Here is a 19197-nt window from a genome sequence, read left to right as displayed (position 1 = left end):
TAAAGATTTACCAAAGCCTAAATACTTAAAAATGACATTTCTGTGATCTTAACACACAGAATAAGATTACAATTATAGCCCTCAAATTTGAAAATATGAACTTAACTTTGTTCGATGGAAACTGCTTTTTACCCACGCTTCCTTCTGTTTTCACGTCTTTGTTAATCAGTGGCTGAGATTTTGGGGCTGTAATTTTGCAGCACAAAACCCAGCCTAGACTGAACTGTTAGTTCTCAGATGTGGGCTTTTTCCAGAGCTGAAATTAATTTTTTATAAAGCTAGGAATGTAATGACAAGGTTCGCTTATAAGTTGATAGATGTTGCTGGGGGTTGGTTGTTTGGTTTTTTTTCAAACGTGAAAACCATGGCAATTTCCCATTTGTCAAAGGTCATTTAAAATTTTCTTTACAGAGTATTCAGATACGTTTTTGGAGAGAGGTGTTGCACTGAGGCAGAGTAACGCTCACAACAATTTCCAGCTAGGATGCTGAAAATGGCAGGGATTTATGACTGGAGTACTTTGTGGTTTGCTTCTAGGTGTGCGTGGCGCAGTGCAGCCATGAGTGAAAGTCGCAGCTATCTGACAGCTGCTGAGTGACCTAGGTGAACTGAGTCAATGACATCAAACCATGTCTGTACCAATATCCTCATTACAGCTGGTGCTAATTGGCACCCCTGTTGGCAGTCTCAGTGGAGTTACTGAATCAAACAAAGCAGCAGATTGCCCTCCTTGTTTGATGTGAATTGGCAAGAGTTAGCTGAAGAACTTTTTTTTTTTTTTTTCAACTTCTCTCGAAGAAACCATTTATTGTGGTTGAGTACAAGGTAGTTTTCACTGTTGACAAGGGATCATCGTTTCCCAACTTTCTATGTATTCAAACATAGAATTTGTAAGGGGAGCAATGGTGAAAGATCAAGAGCAAATATTGTTATATACACATAAAAAATGCTGAAGAACCATGAAAGCATATCGTACTTTTCTGTGAAATTACTTGAATGATTGATGTCAGAGAAACCTCTGTGACAACGGAGAGAAACTAGATAAGGGGAAAGATTTTTCTGTTTATTTTATAGAAGCTATATTCATGCTCTACTTTTTTTGTTGTGCGCATCCCTCTCAGCTGAGTAAAATAAAAAAGAAATATTTTTGTAAAACATTGTAGAATACCAGAGGTTAGCTGAAAGCAGAAGAGCCTGAAATACGAGGAGACTTTGAACTCTTTCTCATTCTGCTCTCTCATATAATTGAGAGCTGTGGATCCAATGCCATCTATGAAAATTACTATGCTATGTGTCATGGTATAATATAATAAAATACTGTGTTTATGACCTGAACAAAGGGTCCCGAACCCAAGGTTCTGTGTTATTTTCCAGCTGTAGCAAACAATACAAGAATTCTGCAACCTCTTGAGGTTGTTGTGGGATAAAATCTTTTAAGGCCCCAACAACATACGTAGCAGCTGAAATAACTTTTTAATACTTTTAAAATTGGCTAGATTGTCTGTGTTCCCAGTGTTCTTTTAAAATCTTGGATACTTTTTTCTTGAAGAATGTCAAAATCAATAAAGAGGGAATGAGCATGTTGATTATTTTGAGAAGTTAGAGGTTACTTGACTGTAGCAGTTGGGAATTTATCAAAAATTACCATGCTATTACTGCACACACACAGAGAAGCCAAATGAGAGCTAAACGTATGACAGGTATTGTCTGCTTTTTTACATCTGCAGACCATAATCTCTGAAATTCTTAGCTTTCTACATAGGTATCTACAAGTCATTCAGTATTAAACCCTGCAAATCTTACTTCTCCATTTATAAGAGAGGGGCTAAAAGCTCTTCACAGTTGTTTTACATTTCTAAAATATTCTGAATATGTAAAGTGCTGTTCAAGTACTAAGTTTAAATGTTTTTTATTTGTTGCAGGTGGAGTCATACACTTCACTCGTAAGAGAGAAGTAGCAATAAGTTTATTGATATAAGCCATCAATCTAACAAAGTTTGATACTAGATGCGACAGTGGTTTAACAAGATTCAATGGCAAGGTACAGTTGCGTATTTACTGCACAGACGGCAGGGTCAGACAGAACTGTTGGGGGACCCTCCCATTGAGCCACAAGGTTCAGAAAGGACCCCCTTGCTTTCTAAACTCCTTCTTAGAGGGGAGTTTAGGTGCGGCTGGATCCGGACCTAGTCCCAGCCTTGGGCAGTGGTTTATGTCTAAAGGGTTACATGTGCGCAATCAATCCTTTATATCACTTAGCTAAGATTTCAAAGTTTCAGTGTGCTTCCTCCCAATTCACTTACCGAGTATCCGACGCGAGAAGGATTCTCTCGGCCTCGGAAGTGTAACCTTGAGAGGCGTCCCTGCTCAAGGGGAGATCCTGGCCTGCCACCCGCTGCCATGCAGGAGAGAGCTCGACAGGCCCTGGGCTCTCCACTATTAATGGAGTAAGATAATTGACTTATAGTCCTATTTACGTACCGACTAGAGATGTTAGTTTCTTCCAAATTTGGCTTGAGTTGGACATTGACCGGCACTGTGGTTAGGTGGGCGCATTGCTCAAATTAGCCCTTGGCTATTGTGTTGTATCTGTCTCCCCCAAATCCACATGACCAGTTGCACCCATTACAACCGCCACTGGTGGTTATCGCTTGAGCAGGGTTGTGGGAAATACAGGTCAGGTTGGGGGTGGGGCAGGGGAGCACACCATCACACTCCTAAGTAAGACAATCGGATTTAGTTAGATTGTAACCTTCAAAGATCACCTAAAATGTTTGAAATTCTCTGTATATGACCCTTTGCAGTCTTAACAGCTTTTGGCGGTATCTCCAAGACCCACCTAGACCCTCCGTTCAGTCTTGGTCTGTAACGTTTTGATAGGCTCTCTCTTCTCAGGCTTTTTTGAACTATGAGCTTGGCTGTTTTATTTGGTATTTAGGGATGTTCCCTGATTTACCTTTCCTGCTTTTTCCCCTGAGCACTGTCTTTGCAATATATTAAGACAGAAAGACAGATTTTCACACCATCACTAGGTAAGTATGGTCATGGAACATAAATCCTCTAATGCCCAAAGAAAACATTGGAACACTGCAAAAGAAAGCGAAAAGAATATCTACATACTTGGGGAGAGCGGAAGGTATGTGAGGAAATAAACATTTTTAGCGTAGGGTACACAGTCTTTTATTATTTATTTGAGGTTATTCTGGAAACAGGATTTACAGATGATGTAAACAAAAATCTGAAGGCTGAAGGAATTGATGCTCAAGTAAGCATTTTTAGAGAAAATCATGTGTAACAGGCAGATGTTATTTGAACATAGGTGTAAAAGATAGTAGACAAGGGAAGAGTTTTATAATGTTCTAAGAAATGCTTCTGAATTCTTGGTGAAATATTTTTTCTTTAAATGTGTCATCCTCATAATCTAATACATTAGTCCTTGTCATCACTATCATCATTGTTACTATCCTATCGAAAAAAAAGTTGATATTTGTATTTCCTTTCATACGGTAATAAATCTTTCATAGCTGTGTACTTGGTTTGATTAATTGAAATGTAGGAGATACCCAAGATACTTAAAATTGTTTCTTCTAGTCTACAAAGAAACAGGATTTCAGAGAACTGGCCTGAACATTTTAACATAGTCATTGTAATCTCATGAAAAGCATCTGGTTTTAGTAAAGATTAATATTCACCAAGACACCTATATTCACTATTGATACACAAAATGCAGTGTATAACAGACAGGTTATATACAGAAGCTATAATTTCACGCAGCTGAAAGGCTGACATCAAAATGTCAATCTAATTCTTTTTCAATTTTTTTTTAATTTGCAAACTCCAAAACATTTTCCAGCTTAAGCATGTCTCTGTCAAAGAGTAAATTTCAACTTACTTCAAATATACTTGGTTTTTAATTACCTTTTCCTAATCACTAAGGGTTGGCAGACCACAAATCAAAGGCCACTGTCCCAAACATCTTAGTCATCCCCACTCTTATGACTTGTTTAAAGAAATGTAATCAAATTTCTAGCAAGTTATAAATATAGTTCAGAATAATTGTCAGATTGGTTGGTAGCACAGTACAGCACTAGTTCATAGCCATGGACATGGATTACTGTCTGCTGGGGGAGCTAGACAATGGCAATTTATAATTTTTTCCAGATCTCATTTATTTTCATCTCCCACATATGGAATTTTAAAGTTCATTCATCTGCACAAGCTATAATATTAGAAACACTGCCCGGTTGGACAAAGCGGTACAGATTTTCAAGAAAATCCCTCTCATTATATTGAGGGGAAATACAGTCTCAAAGCTATAACTATATAGCTTAAATTGGTTTAAATATGTTAGGTATATCGTTGTGCTTTTCAGGAACTGTCAGTTCTTATTAAGCTGAATAGTTGTATTTAATTATGTGCTGGATGCTAATCAATTGAAAATGTGATCATGATATGCCTCATGAAATCTGTTCATTCAAGTTATTTCCCGGTTTTTGTGCTACGTGAAATAGGTTGATTCATTCTGCTCTAATGAGGATACCATTGTGTAGCTAAATGTTCTTCCATATGGTTGTGTTCATAACTTCTTCCCTTTAATTGAGCTTTTTCTCTCTCTCTCTTTTTAATTTTTTTTTTAAAAATTTTGGTAGCATTTTCTCACTCCAGTTGGATGGGTGCAAAAAAGGGTCTGATTCCTTATTCGTACATTATTTTAAGACTGTAGCCACTGGAGTTAACTCAGTGGTGTCATAGTGCCAGTTGTCTTGATGTTAAACTGACCTGAAAGAAGGATTAGACTTAAGCTGGTATTTTGAAAAAGTTTTCTTTTCAAAATTACTATCATGCCAAGGTGTCAAAAGATATATAGGCAGCTGTCCTTTTGTAGCTGAAAGTTAAAGGAGTCGCTCTCTCCATCCATGCACTGCTGCCCATGTAACTTAGACAAAATTATGCGAGTTAACCTAGTGGACCTTGTAATAATTTGAATGCTAATCAATGGGGCTGGAGAGCAGTTCCACAAACTGTAACCAAAATTCAGATGTGGAGGCAGTGGCTTCTTGTTAAGGGCAAAAATATATTGTGTTTTGCAGATACTGCTTAAAAATGCAGTTGGTTAATCTTTTTAAATCTGTGAATTTCATTGAGATTTTGAGAAAGAGATAAAATAAATTATTTAATTGTAAGTCACCTTATAAGCAAGAATCAAAAGTCCAGGTTTAGACACCCAAGAAAGCATTGAGCAGTTGAGAGCTGTGTCGTCTTCTCCCTTACCGTGCCACTTTCCCTTCCCAGTATGGGAATATTAAGCAAGAACCACCTTAAACCTAAGAAAGTAGAATGCTAAGCACAAAAACGCATGTAAAACTCTACTGTCCCCAGTGATAAGGTACCTGAATTGAAACTACACTGGAGTATTTTATCTGCTTATGATCCAGTGCGCCTCATTTGCCCAATTATTTTTGAAACAGTAAATACCACTAAAAAGAAAGATGTTTGTCCCATGGCAGGAACCCAGGATTATTTTTCCTAGCAGGTAAGTATTAACCCGGAGGCTGTGCAGTCGTGTTCCATCTTGTCTGCTTCTTCCTTAGGTCCAATAACCATTTGTTCTTTTCCACACTCCGGCCTCACTTGACTAAGGGCCCTGTGGCCACCAGCGTGGCACGTACCTTGGTGGTCAGGGCATTCCCGCTGAATGTGAAAGGTGTCCCTTTGAATTCCTGCGTGTTGAAAAAATGAAATTTTAGTCAGGTTTCCATTTCTTTGAGATCAAGCAGGAAGAGAGTAAAGAGTTAAAGAAGCTTAAGTAGCCGATGATGGGTGGTTTGGACCAGTTTTCAATGTTGACATATGAAAAGTACTTAAACTATTACTTTGGGAATAGCCCTATTGCTTCTGAGACAAGTGAGTGCTACTATCTAATTCCTGCCATACAAGGGGAAGACACTGCGATGTTATAATTAAAATTGAGACTATTTATTTGTTATTTTTTTACAGGAAACAGATTCGAGCTCTTCTTGGACAATTTAGCCAGTCAGAAGCTTTGTTAATCTCCTCTGGAGTTGAGCCAGGGACTCTAGATGGAGTCCTCTTGGATGCTGGCTGTTCTTCCATGCAATTTGATACACCCGAAAGAGGTTTTTCCCTGCAGAAGGACGGACCTTTGGACATGAGGATGGATAGTGACAGGTACCTGTTAATAAAATATTTCTCCTTGAAACTCAAAACCTCTGTGCTCAGCAACCCCCTTAAATTGAAGAATTCTCATCATCAAACCGCATCTAATTTTGCATGACTATACTGTCATTCTTTTGCCAAAAAGCTTTTTTCGATCTCAATACTTAGAACCCTGGTTATCATCTTTTTCTTCTTTGAAATAAGAGGAAAGTTCCAGTGATGAGTAATTAAACCAGTAACATTTTTGTTAACTATACCATTAAAATTTTACAGTTTTGGGGTGTATGGTATACAGTCATAGGGGCATCTGACTTTCAGAGGCCTGTCTTCTCCCTGTTATTTCCACGGTTTCTCAGACTCTACTTGATCTGCAGGCTCACAAACCCTTACTGCAGTCCCTTTCCTTTTCTGCTACACTTACTATTTGTGGAACCTTCACTTGAGCACGTTCAGTTGCTCCCTCAGGAACGGAGCAACCTCCCTCTTTTCTGTAATGGCCATCTGACCCAGTTACTTCTCTGTAAAAGGAACATAATATAAAATAAATAAATAAAATCCCATCCACGATGTCTTCCAGTTGAAATCGGACAGCAACATTGCTTTTAACACACTAGTATAATGTTGTCTTCCATGCCCAAAGATTTATTGTAAGCTTTCCTTAGCGATATTATAAGCTTCCTTTCTCATTGTGTGGGAGGCACATCAGGATTACTTAATTGTCAAATTAACAATTCCTAAATAAATCACATCTATTTAAATTATTAGAATTGGTGTTTAGTACATTCAAGAGCATGAAAATCAATGGTGGAATGATAATTTCTACCTATGTAGCAGTTTTCATCTTCAAACGACCTAGTGTATTTCTGTAGCATTGTGTTTTTTTACACAAACCACCAAAGATCTCTGTTGTATAGATGGCAGTAATTGCATAATGGCTTACTGGGAGAATGAAAATTTTTCCTTTGTGTTTTGATGAACCTGTAGTCTTAAGAAATGTCATTTGATCATTTATTGCTCACGTAGAGCCGATGGGAAGCCTCAGTTTCTAAGGAATTACCTTAACACGTTAACGTTAAGTCTTAACACAGCAAATTTCATGATATTCACCTTTTCCAGTTTTGAGTAAAAAGCTCACGTGATTCCCCCTGGGATTCAGGGCTCAGATTTCAAGAGTCTGAACTCCAGGCTTATATTTGCATCATGAGAATACATACATCGAACAGGAGCATAAGAACAAAGGATACCTGTGGCATAACAAAAGCCTTACGCTACGGTTGTTGCTATGATACTACTTGCCTCTGATTCCTAAGTTTTTTTATCTTTTGTAAGATACTGCAGGAGAGTAATAAATGCCTGAAAAATATTCTGCACATTCATGTCTTTGTAGAAGAGTATTTATTAAGTAGGTTGTGTGTTTTCTCTGATTAGTAAACCCATATATTATGTTCATAATATACCTTGAACTATTTCAATAGCAAAGTGACAGAACGTTAAAAAAAAAAAAAAAAAGTATAGCTTATACTGCTTATATTGTAATAATACCTGTCATTTGTAATATTAGGTCATTTCTATTCTCTTAAAACAGTATTTGGATATAAATTCTTATGCCTTTTAGTGAAAAGTAAAGTTAAATTATTTTTATGAGCAGTGGTTTTCATAGCAGGAGATGTGAAAGAAAAGACGCTTGAAATCAGTTCTGACTAGAAAACAGCATATAATGCAAGGTGACTAAAATGAACCCATAAGGGGCAAGTTTATATTCTAAAGCTGGCTAAATAAAAAAGTCACACAGCGTTTCCATTTTAACATGATACTGAAATGTATTTATTCTTGTCAACTCATTAAGCATAGTTTATGATAATACTTGGAAGTTTCAGCTGTTCTAACTGACGTTAAGGAACAAACTCCATTTAAAGTAGCAAGAAAAAGGATTTAAAAGGTGCAAGCTATATCTGTTTTCATAGGGTTGCTGTCTCTTATTTGAAAACCTCAAAGGCACTTGTATGCAGTGTGTGTGTTTGACTTTATGTCTCAATGCTACGAATCTTCACCTCTTGTCAATGAAAACCGACGTCAGCGAACTAATTGGCTCTTCTTGTGCGTAGGTACCCTGACATGCCCACTGCTGCTGATGTTGTGAATGCTTTAGATCAACAGGCGCTTGCGTCCATCCTGAGAACATACGGGGAGGAGAGGCACGCCAAGAAAATCGCTTCAGCCATCGTTCAGGCACGCAGCATATACCCCATCACCAGAACTCAGCAGCTTGCAAGCATTGTTGCAGGTACCCTCATTAATTCTTCACAGTGGCTGAGGGGAGAAAATATTAATCCCCAAAGTCCCAGAGGGATCTATTTGTACTTGAAATCATGCAGGATCTAATCCTGCCTATTCTGCTCTGATGTCAGCTCTCTCTTTTTTCATTATTTTTTTTCAGCTCCCACTTTTAATATTGTAGTTTGACAATTAGTTTAATAATAGATTTTACATGAAGTGATTTATCATTTTGCCAACCAAGTTGAAACGCAGAATGACAGCAGCCTAGGGAATTATTTATCCCAGCTATTGATAAGCCTTCAAATATCAGATACGTCATATACCTCTCTTAGTTATAAATTTCTACATTTTAATATTTTGAGGGGAGGTACCGTGGCAGTTTCCAATTATGAATTAAATCAGATCATTTCTGTTTGCTTAAAGAACCAGGAAGCAAAAAGTAAAGCAATACATAGCTTGCTTCACCTTGTGAATGCCAACTAGATCAGCCTGGAGCGACTATTGAAACACTTCATCTTACTTGCTCTTCACTGTAAACAACTTGAACAAAATGTAGTTAGGCAGGAACTGTGCTCACATCAAGAACCTTCATGTTTGTGTTCTCAAGTGAAAAATTTCAAGGACAAATGTAAGACACAAATCCTGGTCATTAACATTTTAATATGTAATGTAGGGATATATTTTTTTTTAATGATGAAAATTACTGGGTCATATCACAAATAAGTCTAAACTGCTGACATCTTTGAAGATAGACCTTTAAAATGGCTATCCAAATTTGAAATTTGCTAAAGAATAGTGTTAAGAGTTGTATTAGTATCCTGAAGATTTTTTTAAAAATGTATTGTATTCATAAAAATTTATATTACTTAAACTGGAAGTTTAAGGGACTTACTTTTAATGATCGACAAACAAAAGGTTTGGATTTGTAGAAGTCAGGATACTTGAGCTAAATGTCCAGTCAACCAAGGCCCAAGGCTTAGCTGATACGATTAAAGGATCTGAAGCCACTGCTTGCTGTTGTAAGCCCCTGCTGTAAATATAGTGAATGTGAGGAACAAACAGTCTTAAAAACCGAAAGAAATAAAACACTATGAGTTTTATAAAAAACTTGGAGAGTTACATTTTTAATATAGTCAGTCATCAACATCGTGAACTAAAATTTAGTTTTTGTCACATGCATCTTATGCTTTTTGAAAAATTGTTGAATATATATTTATATATATAAATAAATAACTGTACCGTTATTGAGATTGAAGCAACCATATTGTTATGCTAAAGGTTTATGTGTTACAGGCTGTAAACAAGCAACTAGGGAACTTCTGAAATAATTTTCTGGACTAGCTTGAACTAATAAAATAAAAATACTAGTGCATAAAAGACAGTGATTGAAGATCCCTTCATGTTTAATGTGTTGCATGTGAGTCATCACTTAATGGTCACTTTCTGTGACAATGAGGAGGATTTTTTTGTTTTCACTTTAAACTCTTTGCTATATTTGAAGAGAAGTTTGATACATGAATCAGGTATGCATCAGACAGTATACATGCCAAAGACAATGAATCCAGCACATATCTACCAAGACAGTAAATACATATGCTTCATGTGCTTTTTTTTGAAGTATGCAAGTAGTTAAAACAATTTTAAGACTTACGCTGATCCCTGCTTGCGTAGAACTTCTTCCAATTTTAATTTGACTCCTCCAGTAAAGGAGCACAACGGTGGATCCTATTAGTTTTTGGACTGATTATACCTCAAGAAAATTTCTGGTAACTATAATATATTTTGTTTAATTTATCATCTATCGTCAATACATATTGTTATGCAAAATTATATCCATGAAGTTACTGAGGGAAGCCAGAGCTGAAGTGCCAGAGACCACAGCTACAGGATCCTCTTGGTGGCACAGCACCCCCACCCACCCACCCCCATCCCCCCGACTAATTCAGGACTTTACAGAGTAAAATCTATGACCTATCAGCTAAATGTCAAGTCCTTTAAAAAATAAAATATTAATTAAAATAATCTTGCATTTTAGATTTTGCAGATTCTATACAAGCATGATTATGTCTCAAGAACAGGATCAATTTTTTTGCCTAGTTATAGGAGCCAGAAAACAAGCAAAAAATCTAGCCAATGTGGCTGGGTGTTTAATGTCTCTTTCTCTGCTTTTGTCAGTATCTGAGAATTCATATATAGCCCATATTTCTTTCATGTGTTATAGATTACTATGGCTTCAGAATTTCTAGAACTCCGAAGTTTTGTGTTAAGGTCCAGCTGATAACCAGAATCCTAGTGTATCTAGATTTGGAGTAGCCTGAAATTGGAAAATTTCATTTCTATTTATAGAATGCTAGACTTCTGGTCTTTGCTACCACCCTCCAAAAGGTTAGAACGTGCATTGTTCTTGCTAATTGATTGGGAGATAAGAGTGAAGGATGTAACTAAAACCCAACCAACCAAACAAAACAGCTCCACAAGAGGTACAGAACAATCAGATGTTTCTAAAGTTTGTATTGGCAAGAGTTATAATTTTAAGGTATAGCTGGAAAAAAAATACAAATAGCTTTGTATGTCAAGATTGCCTACAACAGCGTGGGGCAAAATCAGGTATCCCAGTGATTTCTTGTTCCTTTGTTCCAATTCAAGAAAATAATTCCTTCTCTTTCTTGACATAGAGCCTGAAAGTTTTCTCTCTACATACTGTGCCAATGAATAAGGTCCTATAAAAAAAACCTAAAAAAACGTTTGGCTTTTTTTTGTTTTCCCAATTGTTGTCCAAAAGGCTTCTGATCCATTTATATAAGCAGATGTCTGTGAGCTATGGAGTCTGCAGTTTACGTGGGGAAAAAGGAGGAGTTTTCTGTTCCGTCATGTGAACATCATCTCTTCTTGCAGCGCAGTCAAACTCCACTCACTCTTTATATTTTCGCACAGCTATCTGCTATTATGAACACTCTAAATCCTACAGATTGGTAGTTCTCAACTGCAGGTCTGTGAATAGATGTGTGGAAGTCGATTAGGAAGCACTTCCTGATGGGTTTTGCTGTAGCTCACCGAGTTGTTTGGAAACAATAGGTTTAACTCAATGCGCAGGAAAACTGGTTAAAAATAGTGGAATTTTTAGAATGTAATTTTAATATGCCTTTTCCGTACAACTGGTGATCTATTTTTGTTTCTTTTCAGTGGGTAACCTACCTGGTGTTATCCATTAGGTTTTATTCAAAATTTCATTTTTATTAGTGTTATTTAGGTATGCAATCTATTAACAGATCATTTTGAGATCATGTAATCATTTGGATTTAACTCGAAAGGAATGGATGATAAGATATTAAAGAAATTTGAAAAGTTTAAAAAGAACTTTAATGGATAAAGCCAGTCTCATTCAGAGTGGTTCACATTTATAGACTTTAATTATCAGTTTGGAATTTGTAATATTGCCTGAATTTCAGATGGGTGAGAATTAACACTGTACTGAGGGAGCCTAGACAAAAGGACATTAGTTGCGTCACAGAAACTTATTAAATGCAATGCTAATTCAACAGACGGATTCCTGCAAACAGGTGCACCATCTGAATTAATTTTTAAACTCTCCCACTCTCATACACTCTGGGGACTTTAATAGTTCATGTTGACAGGCACAGCACGTTGCTAATTTCATTCACAAGCTTTAAAATTTCAATACATTTCAACATGTGAATCTATTAGATTTTTAAAAGTGTAAGTAGCATCAGGGCATCCCAAAACTAAAAATGATAATTTCTCTCACTGGGATTTCAAACCAGTCATCTAGCCAGAAGCGTGGTGTTTTTGTGAATGAAATTCATTTTACAAGCTTCCCATACAGATTTTTTTTATATATTTTTGTACGTTGTACAGCCTGTTACCAGGAAGGATTTTCTTTTAGTGTCATGGTAATTGGAGGGGGCTGGGTGAGAGATTTTGTGCTTTAGCAGAAGGCACAAATAGGTTTTTATCTAACTATACCAGAGGACTAAAAGTGGGATAGGAAAATTTTTCACCCCTGGAACATAGATCAAAATCTACTGTCTGTACTAAAAAGATGAAGGCCAGTGTGACAGAAATCACTACTACAGAGTACATTTATTAGTTAATCCCAGTCTCTTAAGACAGGCCAATAAGTCTTTGAACTTGGAAATGGTTTGATTTTGGTTTTAGTTTGGGGGGATTTGGTTGTCTAAAGCTGCAAAGTGGCTGAATTTCTTTACCAGTTTCCTGAATATTGGTATTCTGTACCATTATATATGACCTGCAGTGCTGTTTGTGCATGTTCAACTGAGGCACGTAGGGTTGTATTATACTTACGGAATATATCTAGGTTTTAATTTATTTTTCTTCAGTGTGTGATAAATTAATTCACAGTAATAAATTAACGTCACAGTTAATTGTCAGAGCAGATTATTATAGGAAGACACTGCACTCAACAACCATGACAGGACAAATGGAAGAACCTTCCAAAGACCCGTTAGTGTCCCAATCATGCTGGTAGCCCGAGTATCTCCTTTATTTTGTTTATCTATTCAGTATTGCAATTGCAAAATAGCAGTGTTCATGATCAGACTACTAAAAATCTGGCCAAATATCAGCATGTCATGTCTATTTAGATTTTTACAAAACCAGTTTTGAAGTAGATCTTTATATCATCCTTGGTTTTTCGGATAAGTAAAAGATGTTTTGTTGACATAGGAGTTAAAACTTCCAATATTTTACTAAAATTCCAGAGAGATTGCCCATGGAAATTTAAACAAAGGATCTCATTCTAGGCTTCTTTTTGTACGGTTAGGTCCCGATCAAGAAGCACAGTCAGTTTTGTACCTAAATTACATGCTGTACTCTTGTGGGTTGGCTTCATTTTTATCTGTGATACTTTTGGAAGCTGAAATACTCTTAGAATATCAGAAATGGATCATCACCAGAAAACCAGCCGTATTTTTAGAAATACTTAGACTGCTAAAATATGATAGTTAAAAATTCTGGATCTGCTTTGAGAGGTGAACACCAGATCTGGGCAGTAGCAGTCCAAGATTGAAAGTATAAAACTGATGCTCCTCAAGTCACAGCTGTAAATTGTTCAGCAAGGGGCAGGAACAATACAGGTAGAACCGAAAAAATGCACCCTGTTTTCTAACCCACTAGCTTGTTAATAGCTAATATTTTGTAAGGGAACAGTGCTTTTTCATTCCAGTTACAACTGTTTTCTTAAAGAGAAGATGGTAGCAGTGGGCTGTTTTGGAAAGGGGGAGGAGAAGAGTGAGGTATGTTTTCAATGGTTTTAAAAGAAGGCTTAGAAAAAGAGATAGATTTGTTGTGTGAGATCTTTTACAAAACCCAGTATTTTCTTGTTCAAGAGACCATGGTGTCTGTAATTGAATTCAAAGATACCCAGGTATCTGTTGTCTCAACTTCAAATTCCATTGAAGAAAAATGCTATTACGACTGAAACCTAAGACAGGTCTTACGGAGAATAAGAAGTTATGTATACGTAGTCACTTAGTGCATGCTATGGAAACGTGCATGTCGTATGGTGGTTTTGGATACATTACATGCTCATTTGAAACCCTGCTGTTTCATTTAATAACTATTCAAGAGTTCTGAGCATACTGCTAGCATTTGTAGCTGATAGTCGATCATTTAAAGAAAATTGTTTATTTTGCTCAGCGCAGCATTCCTTTGTTATGCATTGAGACAGTTTTCTTCACACACAAATAGCAGTCACTGGTTGTTTTAAGGATTCCATTTTCAAAGAATCTATTTTTTAGGTGTGTAAAGAAATATGGAAATAGATACTGTGCCAGGTAGTACAAGCTTGGTGTCAGTTGGTTTCTTGGAACGTCTTGCCTTCTGCAATTTTGAGTTCCCCTTCTAGTTCAGCTCTTTCATCAAAACAGGCTTTGTGACTCCTACAATGAGGGTATATATTCTTTTTTTATGATTTATAGAAGGTACAGAACATGGTGTTCTCAAAGACAGAAATTATATTAGCTAGCTACCGTAATATTTTCTAGAGTTCGTAAGTGATGGAGGAGCCTAGCTCCTGTAGGTTAAATCTATTTACTGTTTTGTGAAACAGAGTTTAAAGCCACAAATTCCTGTGCAGTAGTGTGTGTGTTGGGAGAGGCTCATGCTGTTGCCATTTTCTGTCTCGAAGGATTCAGACTGTAGGAATAGGAAACAGCCGCAGCTATGATGGGTGCCTTAGTTAGTTAGTTCAGGAACTGTTAGCATTAAAGTCAGAGGAGGTAGGGAACGTAGTTGGGAAACTTGGGTATGCAGAAACACGTCTTAGATGCACTGCATACATGATAATAACTCTGTTAATGATGATTGGATTTTTAAATCCTGTTATTGGCCTCTCCCTTTGCTGAACACTGATGATCACTTGTGTGTTTCTGAAGCCAAACACTTACGTTCTCTGACAGAAGTAAAATCTTACCTTTAAAACTCTCAGGAATTCCACTAATAAATTACTTTGTGCCAGTGTACTGGATTATGATATCTCTATTAATTTTTTTTTCAATCAGCTGTGTAAATGTGAATTTAGTCAACTTGTTTCAGAAGTACCACGTTCCCTTCTTTTACTCCACTACATAGAATATCAATTACTTGAATGTGAACTGCATTTACTTCAAACCTATTGCTTTATTTTGTTGTAGTTTAGCACCGGCATGGAATTAAGGCATTTTAATACATACGAGCTGTATTGCCTTATCTCTAATGGGCCCTCTTGTTCGGAAGAATAATTTTTTCCATTTATGTGCTAGCATTATTCATTCAATTTATCTTTACCAGACTCCTGTGCTCACTTACATAATAGATTATAAGTTTACTCACGTTTCACAGATCTTGTAAAACTCTTGCACTTTAGTCCCTTTGATCCATCAAATCTGGCTTCTCTAGCCTTTTGCTCAGCCCTTTTATACTCAGATAATGAAGATTCAAGCCTAAAATACATTAAATAACGATATATTAAAGTTGCTATCAAAATTTCAGTCTCTACAGAGACTTGTATAGCTCATGAGAATTTTGGAGAAAGGAAAAGGGAGTTTTCTGCACCTAGTAAAAATTATTTAATCTGGTGATTTTTTTGTCCAACAAACTCATACCTTGACACATTCTGCCGTATAGGCATGTAAAAAAGCAACAGTATCAGCTGCATTTTCTAAATTTCTCAAGATATTTTTGTGAACATTTGAAGAAACACAGGTGTAGTGGTCAACAATTCTTATCCTGAAATAAGGATGCCTCTTTTCAGCTTTAATTCATTGAAGAATACTTATCATCAGGTAGACATTGGCTTTGTCTTATATCTGCCCGTGAAGAAAGGCGTAATTATCTAGAAGGCAACAGTTAAAATTGCGTCCATCATATATTAACTATTATTTTTGCCTTTAAAGCATAAAACAAACGGTCACAAACACTGCACTGACATTGACTACACTGAACTGTAAAGTAAGGCTTATCTAGCCCATCTTCATTTTTTCCCTACCTTAGTTTCACCCATAATTTTTTATTTTAACTTTGTGAAGCATTTGAGGAAGGAATTTCTATGAAAGATTCTAGGGAAAAAGACCAACACTTAACTGCAAGCCAAGTCAGTTTAATAGGGTTTACTTTCAGAAATGTGAATTCAAAGAAGAAAATAAAGATATATTATAGAGAAGGAAGCTCAGCACTCAGGGTTCAGTTGTAAGTATGCTTTCCTTTAAAGTCATCATGCTTGAGTGGATTACTGTCAGGATAGCAATGTAGAAATAATAAGATATTAACATCTTCTTTTTAAAATTTGACAGGTGCTTTTCCAGCATCAGCACTGTATGCGCGAAAAGACTTGCTTCAGAGACCTGCGCATGTTGCTACCAAAACTTTTCAAGGCCTGCGAATATTTGTAAATGATGAGCTCCATGAACTCTTTATAGGGCTGAAGACAGCTGAGAAGTTTCTAAAACCTGGAGGTCGCCTTGTAGCCCTCTCCTTTCATTCACTAGAAGATCGTATTATCAAACGTTTTCTTCATGGAATAGACATGACAGAAAAGTACAATCTTAGCTCAAGGCAGAAGATAAGACAGGGTCTGAAAAATTGCTCAAGAAAAGAAGATGCACAAGAATCTCCCCATGGAAAATCCAACTCAAGGTGGATTTTGTTACAGAAAAAAGTTCTGACACCCCAGGCCAAGGATATTCAAACAAACCCAAGAGGAAGGTCGGCCAAGCTAAGAGCTGCTATTAAACTCTAAAACAAAATATATGATTATATAATTGTATAATTTCCTTAAATTTTGTTTTCCAGAAGGCTAACTGGACAGATAGTATCCATCTGAAAAAATAAAATGAAGGCTGTTAGAAAACATTTCTTTCCTACCTTTGTGCTTCTTTTTAATTAGGACATAGTATAGAGCATCAAAAGGTAAAATAAATGTAGATTAAGTGGGTGTCAAAAGTTATACAAAAAAAGACGTCTTTTTAAAAAGAGCATCAAAACCAAAGTTTATAAAAATTACAGGTTTGGTGTATTTACAGTGATGAATTTAGATTAAATTCAAAACGCTGACATTAACAGTCTAAATTCAGTAGCTGACTGAGACAGTCACATTTTTCTGGGGGTGGATTTCACACACCTAAGTCAGATGGCTGGTTTAATCTAGAAAAAGTTTCAACTAACCAAAGAATTCATGATATATAAGTCTCTGTATCTCAGTTGCCTTGTTGCATCAATGCCTGTGGGACAAGAGCTAGTTCTTAAATAAATTGATAGCGGTATGTAATGTTCTATCCAGGAATTTGTAAATGGGCTCTTAACTTTTTTTAAAATAAGTAAATATTTACTTCTGAGTGATCACCTGGTTATCTAATGTTTACGGATTCTAAATAATAAATGTATCTTGGGGAAAAAAGATACTTAAAAGACCACTGCTTGCACTTGGACACTACAAGCAAGCAGTAAGATTTGTATTTGATCATTTGAATTTCTTCCTGTGACCCTAACTTCTGTGCATAGATCCAGTACAACTTTTACGTGTTGATGGAATTATAATTAACCCATCAAAACCAGGGTATTGTGGGTCTTAAAAAGGTACTCTGCTTTGCTGGTCATCATTTATTAAGAGGTGCTACATAGGTAGATACTGAATTATTTTATAAAAGGCCCACTATAACGCCAGTTTCCTATTTGGATGCTGTACTAGGTAGTAGAACATGTAATGTAATTTATTTTTTGTAAGTTAATATGAATTGGATTTAGCTTTGGGTTTATATTTTATCTTAGAAGACCATTGTTTTGCTGTCTTTGTATGTTAAAAATGATCAGAAAATAGTGTAACTTTCAACTTCTTTCACCTCTGACTCATCTCTTCAGGAAATAAGTCCTTACTTGGATAATCAAATTGGTAGCCGGATTTCATTTGTGATAAACCTGAAGCTTGGCTGGTGGAATAAAAAATGCAATTTCTGACTCCGAGCTAAATGATTACTACATTAGCTTCTGAAAAAGAACTGACTGGATCATTCTGGACATGATTTTCATCAAGCATCCTCTTACGTTGATGTAAATTATTATTTCACAGGAGTTTTGGGGGTCGTATTGACACAAGTTGAAATTTAGGTTTGCTGGCTGTAATATACAATATATTGAAATATCTGGATATTGTTGAATTCCTTGGTAAAGCTAAGTAATGTAATATATTCTTAGGTATATACACGATAACATCTATCCCTAATCTGAAATAAGAGTCAAATAATGACGGGTGTTTCATATTTTTCTGAGATTTCGATATTTTTCCACTAGTTTCATTATACATGCTATTAAATATTAAATAAAACATTCCACTTCAAATATTACTTACTGTTGACATGTTAGAGAGAACAGACTGTACCTTAAATAAACATTTTTTCATCCAAACATTAAATATAAATAGCTAGTGTTATTTTTAGCAAAGATTCCATACTGAAAGGTACTCCAGTTGTAGGTTGGGAAAATTGTGCCTCCAACATACACTTAGAAGAGTTGCAGTGCCATGCTGTGCGTTGCAGGAAAAGACCAGCCAGCTATAGCAGAAGTTAAGTATTAGTATCCCAGAAATTATATGAAAGCATTAGAATTCCTTATGCTTAAAACGATGTTTAAAATCTACACTTCTGACATCTAATTTCAAAGGCACAGTTTCTTATGGTAGTTGAACTACTGTATATCAGTTTTTGTAAGTAAACTCCCTCAGTTAGGGAAAGTTTAAGACTTTTCTTTACCTTTAGGTTGGAGTTGCACAACCACGGCAGTGCATCAGTCCTTGAGCTCTTCTCTTTAGAGGATCTGTTTCTCGCCTCTCAGGGCATCCTCACTTTCAGCTTTAAACTTGTGGTTTATAATTTCTAAAAATTTTCCATTCAACCTGAGCAATGTACATTTTAATACAGCCAAATGCAAGCTTATCTGTCAACAAAGGAAAAAGATTGTAGACCTTGTTTACAAGGAATATGACGATCCCATGGTGCTGTACACAATGGGAAGAGTAGAAACATCCAATATGTGGAATATTTGTCGAGAATATCAAGTGGTAGTTGTGGAGAGACAATGGTATTGCCAAACAATACGTGCGGGAAGAGCATGTTGCTAAAGGTTATGTCTTTTCCTGTTAGTACTTCAGAAGGGTGTGGAAAATTTTTAAAGAGGATAAAAAACAGCTATGAGACTATTCATGCGCTTTGTAAACATACTTTCTATTGAAATTAT

The 19197-nt window shown here is 36.2% G+C and overlaps 1 protein-coding gene across 2 annotated transcripts in view; it reads left to right on the top strand.

Annotated features, from left to right (window-relative positions):
- The window catches only part of METTL15 (methyltransferase like 15), a 101240-nt gene extending 82907 nt beyond the window's left edge, over window positions 1-18333 (top strand). For both annotated transcript variants that reach the window (XM_049821404.1, XM_049821403.1), the window contains exons 4-6: window positions 5998-6193; window positions 8287-8461; window positions 16263-18333. In XM_049821404.1, coding sequence (XP_049677361.1) covers window positions 5998-6193; window positions 8287-8461; window positions 16263-16708 — 817 coding nt within the window. In that variant the 3' untranslated portion in view covers window positions 16709-18333. The remainder of the gene's footprint in view (window positions 1-5997; window positions 6194-8286; window positions 8462-16262) is intronic.
- Window positions 18334-19197: the final 864 nt, after the last annotated feature.

The sequence above is a fragment of the Accipiter gentilis genome, chromosome 17, assembly GCF_929443795.1.
Source record: "Accipiter gentilis chromosome 17, bAccGen1.1, whole genome shotgun sequence".
NCBI lineage: Eukaryota > Metazoa > Chordata > Aves > Accipitriformes > Accipitridae > Astur > Astur gentilis.
The sequence above is the reverse complement of the archived record's forward strand: the minus strand, read 5'-3'. Positions and strand labels throughout refer to the sequence as shown.